Source organism: Pinus tabuliformis, chromosome 1_2 (assembly GCF_031772625.1).
Source record: "Pinus tabuliformis cultivar Carrire ecotype Pingquan chromosome 1_2, CPIR1, whole genome shotgun sequence".
Taxonomy (NCBI): domain Eukaryota; kingdom Viridiplantae; phylum Streptophyta; class Pinopsida; order Pinales; family Pinaceae; genus Pinus; species Pinus tabuliformis.
In genome coordinates this window covers 766,751,751-766,768,333 of record NC_142298.1, presented here as the reverse complement: position 1 = coordinate 766,768,333, position 16,583 = coordinate 766,751,751, and the positions used below count along the sequence as shown (strand labels likewise).

At 38.9% G+C, this 16,583-nt stretch overlaps 1 protein-coding gene across 1 annotated transcript in view; it reads right to left on the bottom strand.

The window, feature by feature from the left end:
* Window positions 1-16,583, bottom strand: part of LOC149208090 (uncharacterized) — a 113,541-nt gene that overhangs the window by 52,061 nt on the left and 44,897 nt on the right. Inside the window, exon 2 of the mRNA XM_089395930.1 lies at window positions 5,120-5,293. Coding sequence (XP_089252056.1) covers window positions 5,120-5,248 — 129 coding nt within the window. The 5' untranslated portion in view covers window positions 5,249-5,293. The remainder of the gene's footprint in view (window positions 1-5,119; window positions 5,294-16,583) is intronic.

Sequence of the window (16,583 nt, the reverse complement as noted above, 5' to 3'; positions counted from 1 at the left end):
AATTGTCATCCTCTGGGTGGTTGTCCCAAATTTTATATGTGGGATCCTCATAAGCCCGATCACAGTAATGACTCAACAACCTCAAGTTGTAGTGCACATAAACCAAGCTTTCTGCCCAGTTTTCATTGAGTCTGTTTCTTTTCACATTATGTATGAAGCTGTAGGTGCTCCAACACCTCTCTGCAGAAGAAGTATTTACAATCTGTGATAGAACTTTTTTTGCCAATTTTGGCAAAAGTCCCTCGCCGCCATATGTTTCCCACCATGTGAGAGAATCAAATCTATCTCTGTCTTCCATTGCATGGAAGGTACCAAACAAACCAGTGCCACTGAAGTATCTGCCTATTTCAAAGCGCACCGCTGCACATTCCTCCCTGTCAGGTACCAACTTTTCTAATGCTTCCAAATATCCTCTAGTTACCTCTGCATCTAAATGGGGTTTGGTCCTAATCCCACCCCCTAGTGCAGGTTGGCCCAACCAAGATGTAGAGTAGTATTTTGGCGTAAGAATATACGCCAAGCAATGTAGTAGAAGATTAAGTTTATTCCACCGTACACACACACAATCGTGAATCAGTTTGTACAAGTTGGGATCTCTGTTATGAACAGTATCTTTTATTTGCCCCAACATGGTATCCATTTGCTCATACACCTCGCCAATCATTAGTTTATCTGTATCTGCAAACCGAATCATGTGATAAATGGGCTTGGTGAAATCCAATACTTGCGTCACACTTGACCAAAACATACCATCAAGAGCGGCCTCCTCCACCAGTTCAAAACCTCGCCTGTCAGCTGCATTTGTAGCCCTTTCCTTTAATACCTGCCAGTGTGGACTTGATACCATGCTAGCCAATGACTCGCTTACCTTCAAAAGGCACCTGAAGGTGAGGTAATAGCTACCAAATCTAGTCTTTGCAATCTTCAACAACTCCAATATTGAGTGACAGCGGAAAAGGCCATGGGTATTGCTATGATTTGTAATCACCAATCCATTTCTATTGTGCATTTTTGTTCTTGACAACATCATGCATCAGAAGGTTCAATGTGTGAACCAAACACCCAAACCAAAATATGTTGGGGTATTTATCCTCAATAATTGCTCCCACTACCTTACAATTAGGAGCATTATCAGTGATGACTTGGATGACATTATATGGCCCAATACGGTCAATTGTTCAAGTAATGCTTCTGCAATGTTGATGGTGGTCTTGAACTTGTCTAAGTAATCATATGCATTTATAAAGATGGCACCACTAACGGACACAGCAAGAACACTTATCAATGGCTTGCCTTTTATATTTGTCCATCCATCAGATACAAGGGACACCCCATGGTCGGTCCAAGAACTTGTCATTCTATTCAAAGAATGTGATATTTTTGCTTTTTCATGATCAAGTCCAACGGTTCTTGCCTTGTCATACCCAAGGCTCTTGTATCCTTTAGGGGCATCATTTATGGCAGAAACCATTTCGTGCCAATAAGGTGAGCGAAGAACATTGAATGGTATCCCACATGCATAGATAAACCTGTAAACTTTTGAATCCACATCATTCCTACACCCCTCATCAAGAAAATCTAATATGGTTCCACGCCTTAAAGTTGTTGACCCTGTGCCTCCATATCCACTGCCTTGGGAGGATACTGAAGGAGTTCTTTGTGCTTGTGATTGTGAGCTTAGATTTGTATTGGGCTTCCTCCTCTTCCCTTATGTATTTGGCTCTATCTGCTGCTGACACAGCTGCACAAGTTTTGATTCCTATTTGTTTATCTCCATCCCATGGCCTTTTCCCGCAGAGGTGTTTTCTGGCACGGGTGTATGAACCTGTGTAATTATTGTTGCAATGGGGGCAATGAAATTTAGTGGTTCCACCCCCTTTCCCTGCTTCAGGCCTGTTAACATATTTCCACAATGGGGTTTGGTCTTGTTTAGTTTTTTGAGAGTCATGTTCACCCTCCTCCAGCTCCTCCTCACCGGGGTTTTCATCAAATCCACTTTCTCCAGCTTCTTCATCCCCCTCTTCATTTTGGCCCCTCCATTTCCTACTCTCCAACACCATAATAACCAGAAAAGGGACCAAGAAGAGGAAAATGCCAAGAAATATAGCCAGGTCCATGATGTTTGATATTTGTAGGCTTTTGAATCTGCAAAATTTAATGGGAATGGGAATGGGAATGGGAATAGGAATGAGAAAATTAATTTAATTTATTTAGATTAATTAATTTAATTTATTTAGATTCATGATTTATTTACTAAATAAACTAAACTAAACTAAATTACTAAACTACTAAGTAACTAAAGTTTAAACTACTAAATTACTAAGTTACTAACCTCCTTGCAGGCTTGCTCCTTGCTCCTCAGCGCTCGCTTCTCCTCGCTCCTTTGCTCAATCTCCTTTGCTCTCCTCAACTCATTCAAGTCACAATGAAATATTTTTCCCCCCAAGCCCTTTTAAAACATTTTTTTTAAATTAAATTTTTTTTGGCGTCCGCGGATTTTTTTTCGCGCAATTCGCTCCTGGTGTCGCGCACATCGCTCCCGAAGCGAAAATTAAAAGCTCGGGAGCGATCGCTCCCAAGCTTTTATTTTCGCTCCAGGAGCGACGGGAGCGAAATCGATCCCGATTTTGGCAGGGAGCGGAAATTTTTTTATCGAGAGCGTGCTCCTGACCCACTCCCACCCGGAGCGCGGATTGGGAGTGAGTTCGAGGGGGGGGGGGGCGCTCCCCCGCAACTCTGCTGTAACTACTTACATGAAAAATGAAAGCTAAAATCTAGTTTACTTTCACCAAGATACAAAGTCTCTTAACAATTCATAAGCAGCGGAATAAAAACACAGAGATAAAAACATATGCACAAATTGACACAATTGTTTTTTGAAAAAACCCACTTCCTTGATGTGCCTCTTTTATTGATTGTTCTTGAGCACTTGGATCTATTACAAATCAATCTGTCTATTTGAGAAAGCGTTTTTCTTCTCTCACAAATCTTAGTCGATACAATTGATCTTGGTTGGCCTTGATCTTGCCTGATCTCAACCTTTTAGCACACAATTGTTCCTTTGGTGCCTCCCTGATTTGCTTTGCAAAACCTGCTCACTTCTGCTTGATCTTTGCACACTAGAGGCTCCTTAATCCTTGCACACTAGATCCCTATTTCCTAGCACACATGAGCCCCTATTCTCTAGCACAGATCAGTGCCTATTTTATAGGGAAAATCCATGTTTCCTTGCACACTTCCTGCATCCTATTCTTTAGGAACCCAATTCCTCAACACTGTGCACAATCACCTCCTAAATCCTTGTGGACTTGTTCCTCCTATTTCTTAGGACACAATTCCTGCACTCTCCACAATCAAAGATCTTCTCACAAACTCATGAGTTGTCTTGTCACACAACATTGTGCACAAAACTTACGAATTTCTTTGTGCCTTCATCCTCCTCTTTATAGGCCCAATTTGAGCATGCAAGGAGGCCTAGTTCAAATTTAGAGCTTGAATTCTAATTGATGAGTTAACTGAGAGTTCTTCTTGTCCTTTCTCCAATCAATACTGGAGCTCTTAACTCGTTCTCTCTCCAATCAACACTAGAAACTAACTCGCTCTACCGTAACTTGTAACTGCCACCTCGTTCTATAGTCAAATTGATGAAGACTCCACTTAATTGCATGCAAACTCGATGATTATTCCAGTAAACTGAAAATAACTCATCCTAACTCAAGTCTAACTCATGAAGACAAATCGAGGTCTTCACTGGCTAAGGCACAAGCTAGAAGACCTTGCTCGCTAAATTTTCAACAAGATTAATTTATTTCTTTTTGAATTATAGCCTAACCCAAGGCACAAGCTAGAAGACCTTGCTCGCTAAATTTTCGACAAGATTAATTTATTTCTTTTTGAATTATAGCCTAACCCAAGCTAAAATACTTCATGAGATATCTGACAAAGGACACACAAATTTTTTGGGACATCACAGTATTCTTTGATTTTATTAAAATAAGAACTCTCTCTAAAAATAATTTTGGGTTGCACATGATAATACTTGTTCATGGCACTAAAGATGGTTTTGTTTTAAAATGTTGGTGCATAATTTATTCCATTCTTGGCACATATTTCTGCAATTTCTTCAGCACACGGGTTTAGTACATAATCTTTTAAATACACTTACGTGGAAAATGATATATTAGGCAATTTAGTGAATGAATAAACATGATATTTAGTTTTGGTTGTGTCAGATGCAACATGGCATATGATATTTAATGAATAACACTAATTTGCAAGGTATACTTAAAAAAAAAATTGATGAAAAAACACAATTGTTCAAATTGATATTATATATGGGCTATATTCACATACACTTCAATCTGTTGTGATAGCAATATTACAATCCATAATCTGTGGATTGACGTGCATGATGATTGAGCGTCAAATTTGTAATAAATTTAAGATATATGTTCTTCATTACAAACCTACCAACTTATTTGAATTCTACATGGTAGAAGGTTATATTTCATTTTCATTTGCTGATGTGGCAAAAAATGTTTAGTCTCCAACAAAATATTGATGAATGTTTTTCAAGTATTTGATGGGATTTGTCATTTCCTAAGCTGAATTTAACTTGCATAAGCATTCATAACCCACATAGAACATCTAGATTCTAAACATCTCAACCATTTGTGTTATTCATCTCAGACATGGATTAACTAATCGTTCACTACCTGCAGTACTGTATGAAAAATTGAATGGGAGTGTTTAGATGTTTTTCCAAAAAGGTTCCATCCATATGTGATTTCAACATTTTTTATTTCCTTAATGCTTTCTATTTTTTTCTTGCTGTTGCTTTCTTCTTTCTAATAAAGTCTTTTGGGCCATTGTGAGACCCACTGCCCCACATGACCCTCTGCAAAATGGCTGCTTTCCAGCCTGGAAAAGGCCTGAGAAATTGTTTTTCTGGGAAATGTCCTGGCAGCATTCCAGTAAACACCTTCGAGCATTTCCCCTGCTTTTTCAGGCATTCTCATTTTGGATACATTCCCCCTGGAAATGGACCAGTGGGAACCGTAGAATGTTTGCAGTAATTTAGAATTCAACAGATATAAGAAAAGGCAGAACAAAAACTTACATGGCCCATTAATTTCTGCATATTATCGGTGTTGTTTGCTACTGCATACATGAGGAAAATTGGAACACCAACATAAATCCCAAACTTAAATACCTCAAGGATTGCCTTGGAAGGGCCCAAAGAAGACATTTTCCTTTACAAATAATTATTATACTAAATTCCTCCACAGATTACCTGCAAACCAAAACACAAATAAAAGGGTTGAATAATGATTATTTGAACTAACCATATAATTCATATGTTAAAGCATGTTTCATATAAACATTAAAATGCATTTCACACAGCTCATAAAATTCTCTGGGAGTTCTAAGAACAAACGAAAATGAAAAGGACTAAACATGACCAAAATAATTATAGGCACAATTTAAGTCCAACATACATCGAGAATAGCATACCACAAAAATTAAGAAAAGGAAATACTCCAAGTGCCATGGATACTTCATTTTTCAAAAAGCTGTGTATTAATCAATGAAGTGTGGCCTGGAATGGGTGAATCAAGGTTGACAGATCTCTACGAGAGCAAAGGTAGCAGATGCCTTGTATCTGAAATTCATTGTATTCAGTGAGTATTTGAGAGTCTTTCATCCTTATTATAGGACTGAAAGGGATGGAACTATCATGCTCAGCTATTAGTAATTGAGTTCTCTGCTATATGGCAGTCCACTTCATAGTAAAATCTTAACTCTTACTATCTGATTATACACCGGGAAAGATTCTTAATTATCCTAGGGATAATATATGGTTAGGGAAATAATCTCTAGCTTTTGGTTGGCTCATTTCATTAGTGAATTGATTTCTAGGACAGGATTTTAATTTTTGATATATGCTCTTCTTTTGAGCAACTGTGTTCAGCCCTTTGGCCAATTGCGTATTGTTTTTCCAAAGATGTTTATTACATATTTTACAAAAGTGTTTGTTGGTGGAACTGCTTTAGTGGATATCAGGGCAGAATAAAGTATTTGTTGGCGGAACTGCTTATGTGGACATCAGGGCAAAATCTAAATATTGCACTCAATCTTGCAGCTTCCAATACTGTAGTCCTAGGATTTAGTGAAGTAATCAAAAAGAGTACTTCCTTTCATACCATACACTTAACAGTCTTCAAATTTGTGGCCAGTACAAGTCTTCCACATTCTTTGTGTAGATTTGATATGGATCCCTTATCTACAAAAAGAAAGGACCAGAGTGTAGGTTTTAACATCGTACTTAAATTACCTGCATACGAATTCTAAAACACAGAAAATAAATAATGCGAGAGCAGAATACATAAAACACATATACACAGAGATTTTCCCCTGGATCCCAAAACCGGGACTACCAGCTTGATTTTTCATTATGTTCCTTTCAATGTTATAATACATATTTATACATGCCAAAGCATCCAATACCATGGACCGAAAACCTAAGTTACCAGAATACGGATACGGATCCGGATCCGGATACGGATACGGATCCGTTGGATTTTTGAAAAGCCAGGATCCAGATATGGCGAGGATACGGCGAGTACAAAAATATATAATAATATTTTTAAAAAAATTTAAAAATACATTTGATGTTTAAAATCAAAACCATTCATGAATCTTGGATCTTTATTGACATTTATTCCTTCACTAGATTCATGTTGTAATGGTTCCATGTTTATCACACCTGCGTTGATAACCAAATATAAATTAATAAAAATGTCATTCTCAAAACAAAATTCTAAAGTGGTACAGGGCGAAATAAAATTAAAAAAAAATATAAAATTCTAAATTATTATTTTATAATAAATAATTTTAAAATTTCAATTTAAATAAATAACTAATTAAATTATTAATATTATATATATACATAATTTAAAATTTTAAAAACTAATTAACATATAAAATTTAAATATTAATAAAAAAAAACAATACACATATTAAATAATTGATATAAATTGTAATTATTAAAATAAAATTATAAACATAAAGTTATAAACATAAAATATTTTTTAATTAAAAAAAAATATAAAATTCTAAATTATTATTTTATAATAAATAATTTTAAAATTTAAATTTAAATAAATAACTAATTAAATTATTAATATTATATATATACATAATTTTAAATTTTAAAACTAATAAACATGTAAAATTTAAATATTAATAAAAAAAAACAATACACGTATTAAATAATTGATATAAATTGTAATTATTAAAATAAAATTATAAACATAAAATATTTTTTAATTTTTATTTATAACTTACAAATTATATTAATATACTATATGGTTTACGGCCCACGGGCCTACCATATTTAATTTTTATTTATAAAAAAAAAAATTAATATTTAACCCACACTTTAGTGATTATGTTTTTTGAGCACCCGTGGAAATGGTATTAATACATATCATAAATTAATAAATTAATACATAGACGTATTCTCCTGCGTAATGATTAATTAGTGATTTAAAGTTCAATTAATTTAATAAATTTATATTTTGCATGGAGCTAGCAATTACCACGATAAAATCATTAAAGACAGGTAATCCGGGATAACGTAAATTCATATAAAGTATTAATTAAAAAGTATAAATTCGAGGAAGGGAATAGAGATTGTGAAACGCATGGCCGTGGATTCCGTTTTGAAAGCTGAAATAAACAATAACGATAGCGATACCTACACACAGATTTATACAGAAACCAAACTGAGAATTGAAACCCAACTGAACTGCGTGATGAACATTTTGTTAAGTGACCGTACGGATCCCACCGTATCTGTACCCGTACCCATTTCGGATTCGGGGATCCGAGGTATCACCGCATGCCCCCAGCGGATCCGGTAACATAGCCGAAAACCATTGCATCCAATACCATGGACCGAAAAACCATCGTGTCCAAAAAAACATGTGCGAAAATCATGCACAAAACCATAGGTGGGTCCGCCCAACCTCACATAGGGTTCAAAACCAAAATTTTCCGGGGCGCTGCCCCAGACCCCATAAAGTGGGGTTACGGGTGCCCTTCAAACCCCCTGTTAACTACGTGGAAAGAATATAACACAACCCAACATTCTCCCACTTGTTGTTTTCTTTCCACAAGGGGCCACAAGAGAGCTTAGTCATTTTTCCATCCCAGAAACGCCCATTGTTTCTCTACACCAGGAGAACTTCTCAGAGCTCACAGATTTTGTCAATGCATCTGCAGTATTCTTCAAAGTGTCCACCTTTACCAGCAACACCTTTTTGTCTTCTATCATATCCCTCACAAAGTGATACTGAACATCAATGTGCTTTGTCTTTGAATGATATGCAGGGTCCTTTGCCAAGAAAATTACACTTTGGCTGTCACAGTCTATCCTTATAGCTTCTTGTACTAACCCCATACCTGAACACAATCTCTGCAACCAAACTGCTTCCTTGCTTGCATGAGTGGTTGCCATGTATTCTGCCTCTGTAGTTGATAGTGCCACTACAGATTGTTTCTTACTCATCCAACTCACTGCACCTCCAAATAGGTTAAACACATACCCACTTGTAGATCTTCTCTGATCCAAATCTCCAGCCCAGTTTGCATTAACAAAGCCATGAATATCCAACACTCTGTCCAATCCTGGTCTTCATTGGTAGCACAAACCATAATCAGTAGTGCCACGCAAATACTTGAAAACCCGCTTCACTGCTGTCCAGTGCTCCTTCCCTGGTTTTGACATAAACCTGTTCAATACTCCCACTGCATGTGCAATGTCTGGTCTAGTACAGACCATTGCATACATCAGGCTACCGACTGCACTTGCATATGGAACACGGGACATGTCCTCTTCCTCTTCTTGTGTCTTGGGACACTGTTCAGCAGATAACCTCACACCTACAGGAATAGGAACCTTCACCGATTTACTATCCTACATATTAAACCTCTGCAATATTATCTCGACATACTTCCTCTGGTTTAACCAGAGCTTCCTCTTTACACGATCTCTTTTAATTTCCATGCCCAAAATATAGTTTGCAGCACCAAGATCTTTCATGTCGAATTGGGAGGACAATTGGGTCTTCAAATCCTAGATAACTTCTTTGTCATTTCCAACCAGCAACATATCATCCACATACAAGACCAGATAAATAACACAGTCACCAATTAATTTAAAATACACACAATGATCTGCTTTGCTTCTGGTGAAGCCAAGTCCCCGTATAAACGTATCAAATTTCTGATACCACATCCTTGGTGATTGTTTTAACCCATACAGAGACTTCTTTAACTTGCATACTAGTTCTTTCTTACCCTTCACCGCAAAGCCTTCAGGTTGTTTCATGTAGATCTCCTCTTCCAAATCCCCGTGAAGAAATGTTGTCTTCACATCCATCTGTTCTACCTCAAAATCAAAAGCAACAGCAACAAATAAAAGTAATCTAATAGAAGTTACCTTGGCAACAAGAGAAAAAATATCACCAAAATCAATTCCCGGCACCTAAGAATAACCTTTTGCTACCAACCGAGCTTTGTATTTCTCCACTTTTCCTTCTGCATTTATCTTCTTTTTGAACACCCATTTGTTGCCAATGGGTTTCCTTCCAGCCGGCAACTCCACCAGATCCCAAGCCTCATTTTTGTGCAAAGATGCCATTTCATCAACCATGGCCTCTTTCCAGAGTTTTCCATCCTCTGAATCCATTGCTTCCTTCACAGTTCTAGGATCATCATCAGTAACAGACAAAGCAAAATTTGAACAAAAAGCAGATGGACTATACCTTTCTGGCTGCCTTCTTTCTCGAACTGATCTTCTCACAGCCGGAGTTTGTGGCTCTTCATCTTCTGGTTCCTCCTTTGCTGTAGAGTGTGAGTAGAGTGTGATTCTTCCTCCTTTAGCTCAAACTCTATCTTCTCAGGTTCCTTTAGTTGGACTTCATGTTTAATAACATCTTTCACCTCTCTGAACACCACATCTCGGTTGTACACAACCTTCCTTGTTACTGGGTTCCAAAGCTTATAACCCTTTAAACCATCCTTATACCCAATAAAGATGCACTTTTCAGATTTACTATCCAACTTGGTTCGTTTCTCCTTTGGAACATGTACATATGCATCACATCCAAATACCCTAGATGTAAAAGAGAGGGTTTCTTACCAGTCCATCCCTCTTGTGGAGTCTTATCCTCCAACGCTGATGAAGGTGACCTATTGACCAGGTAACATGCAGTATCCACCGCCTCTGCCCAGAATTCCTGTCCTAACCCGGCACCACTGAGCATGCTTCTTGCCCTTTCCATCAACGTCTTGTTCATTCTTTCTGCAACTCCACTTTGCTAAGGTGTATATGGAGTAGTCTTCTGCCGTGCTATACCACACTTCTTACAGAATTCTTCAAATTCCTTGCTGCAAAACTCTCCACCATTATCTGTCCTCAGCACCTTTATATTCTTCTCTGTCTGGTTTTCCACTAGAGCCTTAAATTCTTTAAACCTATCAAAGACTTCAGATTTCTTCTTAAGGAAATATATCCATGTATTCCTTAAGAAGTCATCTATAAATGATACATAGTACACAGACTTACCCAGTGATGGAACCTTCACAGGTCCAAACACATCACTGTGCACAAGCTCTAATATATGTTTTGCCCTCTTACCACCAGAGGGGAAACTCACCCGATTCTGCTTCCCGTATACACAATTTTCACAGAAATCAAAATCCAGAGAGCTATTACTCATACCTTCTACCATACCTTTACCATGAAGTATTCAAAGGCCCTTCTCTCCAATATGTCCAAGCCTTTGATGCCACAGCATGGTCTTTTCTCCAGAGACCACTAGATTTTCTGCTCCATTTTCAGGAACCACGGAACTGTTGCACCCATCAACAACAGTGCTACCTTGCAGCTTGTACAGAGTTCCAATTTGAACTCCCTGCATCAATACCAGTGCTCCTCGAACCATCTTGCAGGTATCCTTCTCGAACACTGTTTTTACACCCGCATCATCCAGCTTACTAACAGAAATCAAATTTCTGGCTAATGTAGGAATATGTAGAACACCCGGAAGTGTTCTAACCCTTCCAACTTGCAACTTCAACTTTACTTTTCCACGACCAATGATTCTAGCCTTCTTGTCATCCCCCAAGAAGACATCACCACCATCATATTTCTCATACTCACAGAACCACTCTCTATGGGGAGTGAAGTGAAAGGATGCACCTGAGTCAATCAACCATGCCTCATGATCTACATGTGTACTTGAAGAAGCCAAGTACACATCCCCACCTTCATCTGAGGTGGTTTTCGCCTCTGCAGAAGGAGCCTCATCAGATCCCTTTCCTTTATCAGGAGCTTTAGATTTACAGTCCCTTTTGAAGTGGCCTTTTTTTCCGCATTTCCAGCACACCACCTTTACAGGTTTTCCTAGAGATTTAGATCTCCCTCTAGATTTAGATCTCCCACTCGATGACTTATTTTTGTTTCTGTTCTGGGACCGTCCTCGTACAGACAAGGCATCACCATTTTGGCTCTCCATATTTTTCCGTCTCATCTCCTCCGTCAACAAGGCTGAGACTATTTCATCAAACTACAAGGCAGTTGCATTGCTACCTATTGCAATAACCAGACTATCCCACAAATCTGGTAGAGAACACAACAAACTGATGCAATTATCTTCATCTGAAATTTTAATATCAACAAATGCTAACTGACTTACCACAGTATTAAATGCATTCAGATGCTCTGTCACCGAGTCTCCATCTTTCATCCTCAGGTTATACAGCTTTTTCCGCAGGAACAGTTTATTCACCATAGACTTAGATTGGTACAAAGTCCCTAACTTGTCCCACAAAGCCTTCGTCGTAGCTTCCCCTGATACATTCAGCAATACTGAATCTGAGACACACAATCGTATTGTGCTCTTTGCCTTCCGATCCAACTTCTTCCATTCTTCATCGGACACTCCCGTTGGTTTAGTACTCGGATCTACCGCGATCCACTGATCTTTATCCACCAGCAGATCATCCATCTTGAGTTTCCACAACTCAAAACTCTGACCATTAAATTTCTCGATCTCTATCTTTCCACTGCTTGCCATCTTCTTTCACAACCAGAATCGATTTCGCAAATCTCCCACTGAACAGAGTCTACCACAGGCCCGAGCAAAACCCCTCAGCAACAAAGGCGTCCCCTTGAAGCCAAATCTGCTCTGATACCAAATGTAGGTTTTAACCCCGTACAGAAATTACCTGCATACGAATTCTAAAACACAAAAAATAAATAATGCGAGAGCACAACACATATACACAGAGATTTTCCCCTGGATCCCAAAACCGGGACTACCAGCTTGATTTTTCATTATGTTCCTTTTAATGTTAAAATACATATTTATACATGCCGAAGCATCCAATACCATGGACCGAAAACCATCGCGTCCAATACCATGGACTGAAAAACCATCGCGTCCAAAAAAAACATGTGCGAAAATCATGCACAAAACCATAGGTGGGTCTGCCCAACCTAACATAGGGTTACGGGTGCCCTTCAAACCCCCTGTTAACTACGTCACAGGGCTTCACCAAGGCTCTAGACCATTACTTTGGGAAATAAACAAATGGCATTGCAAACAGTGCTCAACTTTGGAATATTTTTGAAAAAAAAAACACTATCAATTAGTAGGTAGATCAAAGCCTATTACCAGCATGCCCCATAATAACCCCTTAGGCACTAAGTTCTATAGATGAATTTGTTCCTGTTGTTATTGAAATTTGATGTTGTAGCCATGAAGACGAAACTAGTTGGACAAAAAAAATTCTTCTTTTTTCTCTTTTTTTTCTTTTACTGTCTACAGTCTAGACAAATCGGCAACTGGATTGGTCTCGTACTTGCATGACATGGGGTCAATTCCGACCATTAACACTATAACCCCTAGGTGAACCGCGTTGCCCCCAAGCACATGACCAAGGGTAAACAACTACGAATTTGAACATGGGACCTTGTACTCACATTTACCTTACATTTTCACAGGCTTGCCAAGTGAGCTACTTAGTGGGTGTTGGAAATACTGAGATGGGGGTGAACCAGTATTTCCTTCAATTAGTTAATTTTTAACTTCACAGAGCATTAGCTATCATTATCATCAGATAAACACAAACGGTCATCACATCAGTAAACAACACCCTCTAACAATGCACAAACATCAAGACAATAGACAACAGATTTTTAGGTGGAAACCCTTTCAGAAGAAAAACCACCAAATGCTTCTTAATATTTGTCTTCAATAATTTACATCAATTAGGAAGCTCCAACTTCCAAAATTTTCAGCTCCAACTCAAGCAAACTCCAACCCCCTAGATTACCAGCTCCAACTAAAAGGATGCTCCAACCCCCTAGTTTACAAGCTCCAATCAAAAGGATGCTCCAACACACTAATTACCAGCTCCAACTGGAAGGACACTCCTACGCCTTATGCAGGCTCCAACCTACCCTAGCACCAACCTGCCACCCTAATCAGTCGGCAGACCACATTTCACAATTTTCAGACTAGATCCACCTGTGCTCAATATCAATACAAAAGTGACCAATAATGCAATCTCTTCCCGATCAGTGTATGCTTAAACTGCACATCAAAACAAACCCTAATCATTGTTCTTGATTACTGCACTTACCTTACTATCCAATCACTACAAATATCTTATAGTTTGTAACTCTTGTTAATGATACTACAACCTTTTGTCACTATATTGTTATCGTTCTAGAATATTTGCCCCTTGCAACAAGATTTGACATCTATATATGTAGGCTCCCATACCAAAGACAATGGCCTACTTACAAGATATTAGAAACCCAACTTCACAGCAACTTAACCTTAGCAAAACTCAAATTGCATAATGATGCCTAACTTCAAACTAACTAAACTCTTCAAATACAATGTTGAAATTTGGTACCGGAGGACAGGTGGTTCCCTTAGGCTTTGATCTTTGGCCTAGGGAAAAGTGTCCAAAAGAATTTAATTTTTCTCCTAAAGTGACTTTATAATTTTATAAAGTTAAATCTAATTTAAAAGTGACTTTAAGTGATAAAGTTATTAAGTCTAATTTTAAAGTGACTTTTATAAAGTCAATGAAAAATTAGAAAGGAAAAGTGACTTTGGAAATAAATGACTAAGTGGGTCTTTATTAAAGTGGGCTGAATTAAAAAATAGAAAGTGAGATTTAAATGAGCATTTAATCTCAACCATTGATCTAAATCTATTTCAGCCATTGGATTTAGAGATCACCCAAAAGTCACTTGGATCACCCAAAAGTCACTTGGAGTTATATTAAAGGACGAAAAGGTCATTCATTCTTTCATGAGCAGATTGGGAAAAGGAGAGCAAGAGAGATTTCTGAGCAGGGAGGAGAAGGAGACAGCAGCTTGGCACACATTCCAAGGCAGCAGTTGAGTAGATTTGTACAGCTGATTCAGCACATAGTGAAAGGCAGATTTTTGCACAAAAATCGAGGAGCAGTTTGCTGATTTTTCTGCACACAAAACGGAGGTCATACAGCATTTATTGCTGTCCTGTTTGCTGTAATTTCCAGATTGCTGTGAGGCACGGGAAAGGAGATAAGTTGTAAATTTGCTTGCTGATTTTTTGCTGAATAATTCTCACTGTAAAAAGACAATTTTCAGAAATAAAAAAGAGCTCTCAAACTGGTTTTCCCCAAGAGTTGTAGGGGGTTTTTCCAGGGTCAAGTTGACCAAAAATATCAGTGTTTTAATGTGTTTTAATGGCTGTTTTTAATTGCTGATTTTTAATTCTGCAATTTCCAGCATTCTGAAAAATTTCCAGAATTTGTGTTTTCAGCAATATTTATTTTTTTCAGTCTGTTAAATGTATGGTTATGGGAATGGGCATTTAACTACATGGGAGAAATAAGGAGAAACTGAAAACCGGGGTGGGAAAACAGAAATTTTTACATGGTATCAGAGCTTGAGTGCTGAAGGGCAGTTTGGGACAGCAAAAAGGAAAAATTACAGTTGCTGATTTTCACTCAGAAAATTCCAGCAAACTGATTTTTTCATAAACAGCAGTTTTATCTTTACTACAGCAGTGTTATTTTTCAGTTTTAGGACAGCAGGATGTCATTGGGATTGAGGGTGGAGGATAGGCTGGATGGGCATATAAATTACAGCGTTTGGAAGGAGAGAATGCAGAGTATCTTTGAGGAGGCAGAAGTCTGGGATATCATGGTGCATACCGCACAGAACCCTGTTGTTGTGCCCACTGATGTTACTCAGTTGGCTGAGTATAAAAAGAAGAACAATAAGGGTAAGAGGCTGATTCTAGACGGAATCAAAGACCATTGCATTCCTCATGTGAGAGGAAAGAGCAATGCCCATGAGATGTGGACAGCATTGTCCAATCTCTACCAGAGTACCAATGAGAACCGGAAGATGGTCCTGAAGGAGAAGCTGAAGAACATTAAGATGGGGAATGATAGTGCAGCTGGATATCTCACAAAGATTACCAATGTGAGAGATGAGTTGGCAGCGATTGGAGAGGCCATTCCATCCACTGAGTTGGTGCGGATTGCAGTGAATGGCCTCCCCCGTTCATGGTTGAACTTTGCTGATGGGGTTTGTGCACGTGAGACCCTTCCCACATGGGAGAGGTTTTGGGATGATTGTATTCAGAGAGAGATCAGGAAAGGACAGCTTGGGGCAGCCAAGCCAGTTGAGCAGGATGAGGACGTAGCACTGGTGGCAGGAGGCAAGAAAGGCAAAGGGAAGAAGCAGGCTTCCACAAGCGGTGGTGGGGGCAAAGGCAAAGGTAAAGGTAAACAGGGGAACACACAGAAGGACTATTCCAAGGTGAAGTGTTGGAATTGTCAAAAGATGGGACACTATGCAGTTGTGTGTCCGGAGAAGAAGAAGAAGAAGGGGAAGAACCAGGACGTGGCAGCTTCAGCAGAGATTGAGGACTTTGCAGGTCGTTTTGACCGGGAGTTTGCGTTCACTATGTGTGAGTCCTCTAGTGCAGGATCACCTGCCACACAGGTTCAGAGGGAGCATGCTTTTCCCTCGATTAGCGGAGCATCTTCAGGTATCTGGTATGTGGACAGTGGGGCTTCACGTCATATGACAGGAGTCCGTGAGTACTTCTCAGAGCTTTCAGAGAGTGGCACTGATATTGAGGTAGTACTTGGTGATGACAGAGTTGTTAGAGCAGTCGGGGTGGGGACAGTGACATTTCAGAGGGAGTCCAAACCTCCCTTGAAGGTGTCAGAGGTTCTTTATGTGCCAGGGATGAGGAAGAACCTCATATCCGTCTCAGCTTTGGAGGACAGAGGATATGAGGTACTGTTCAGGGGAGGACAGGTGTTGATGTATCCCAGGGGCACTCCAGCTGATTCAGCTAGAGTGATAGGTGTACGCCATGCAAAGGTGTACAAGTTTGCATTCCAACCCCTTTTGGCATTGAGCAGTAGTACCGACAGCAGAGCTAGCAGTTCTGAGCTGTGTGAGATTTGGCACCGCAGGATGGGACATA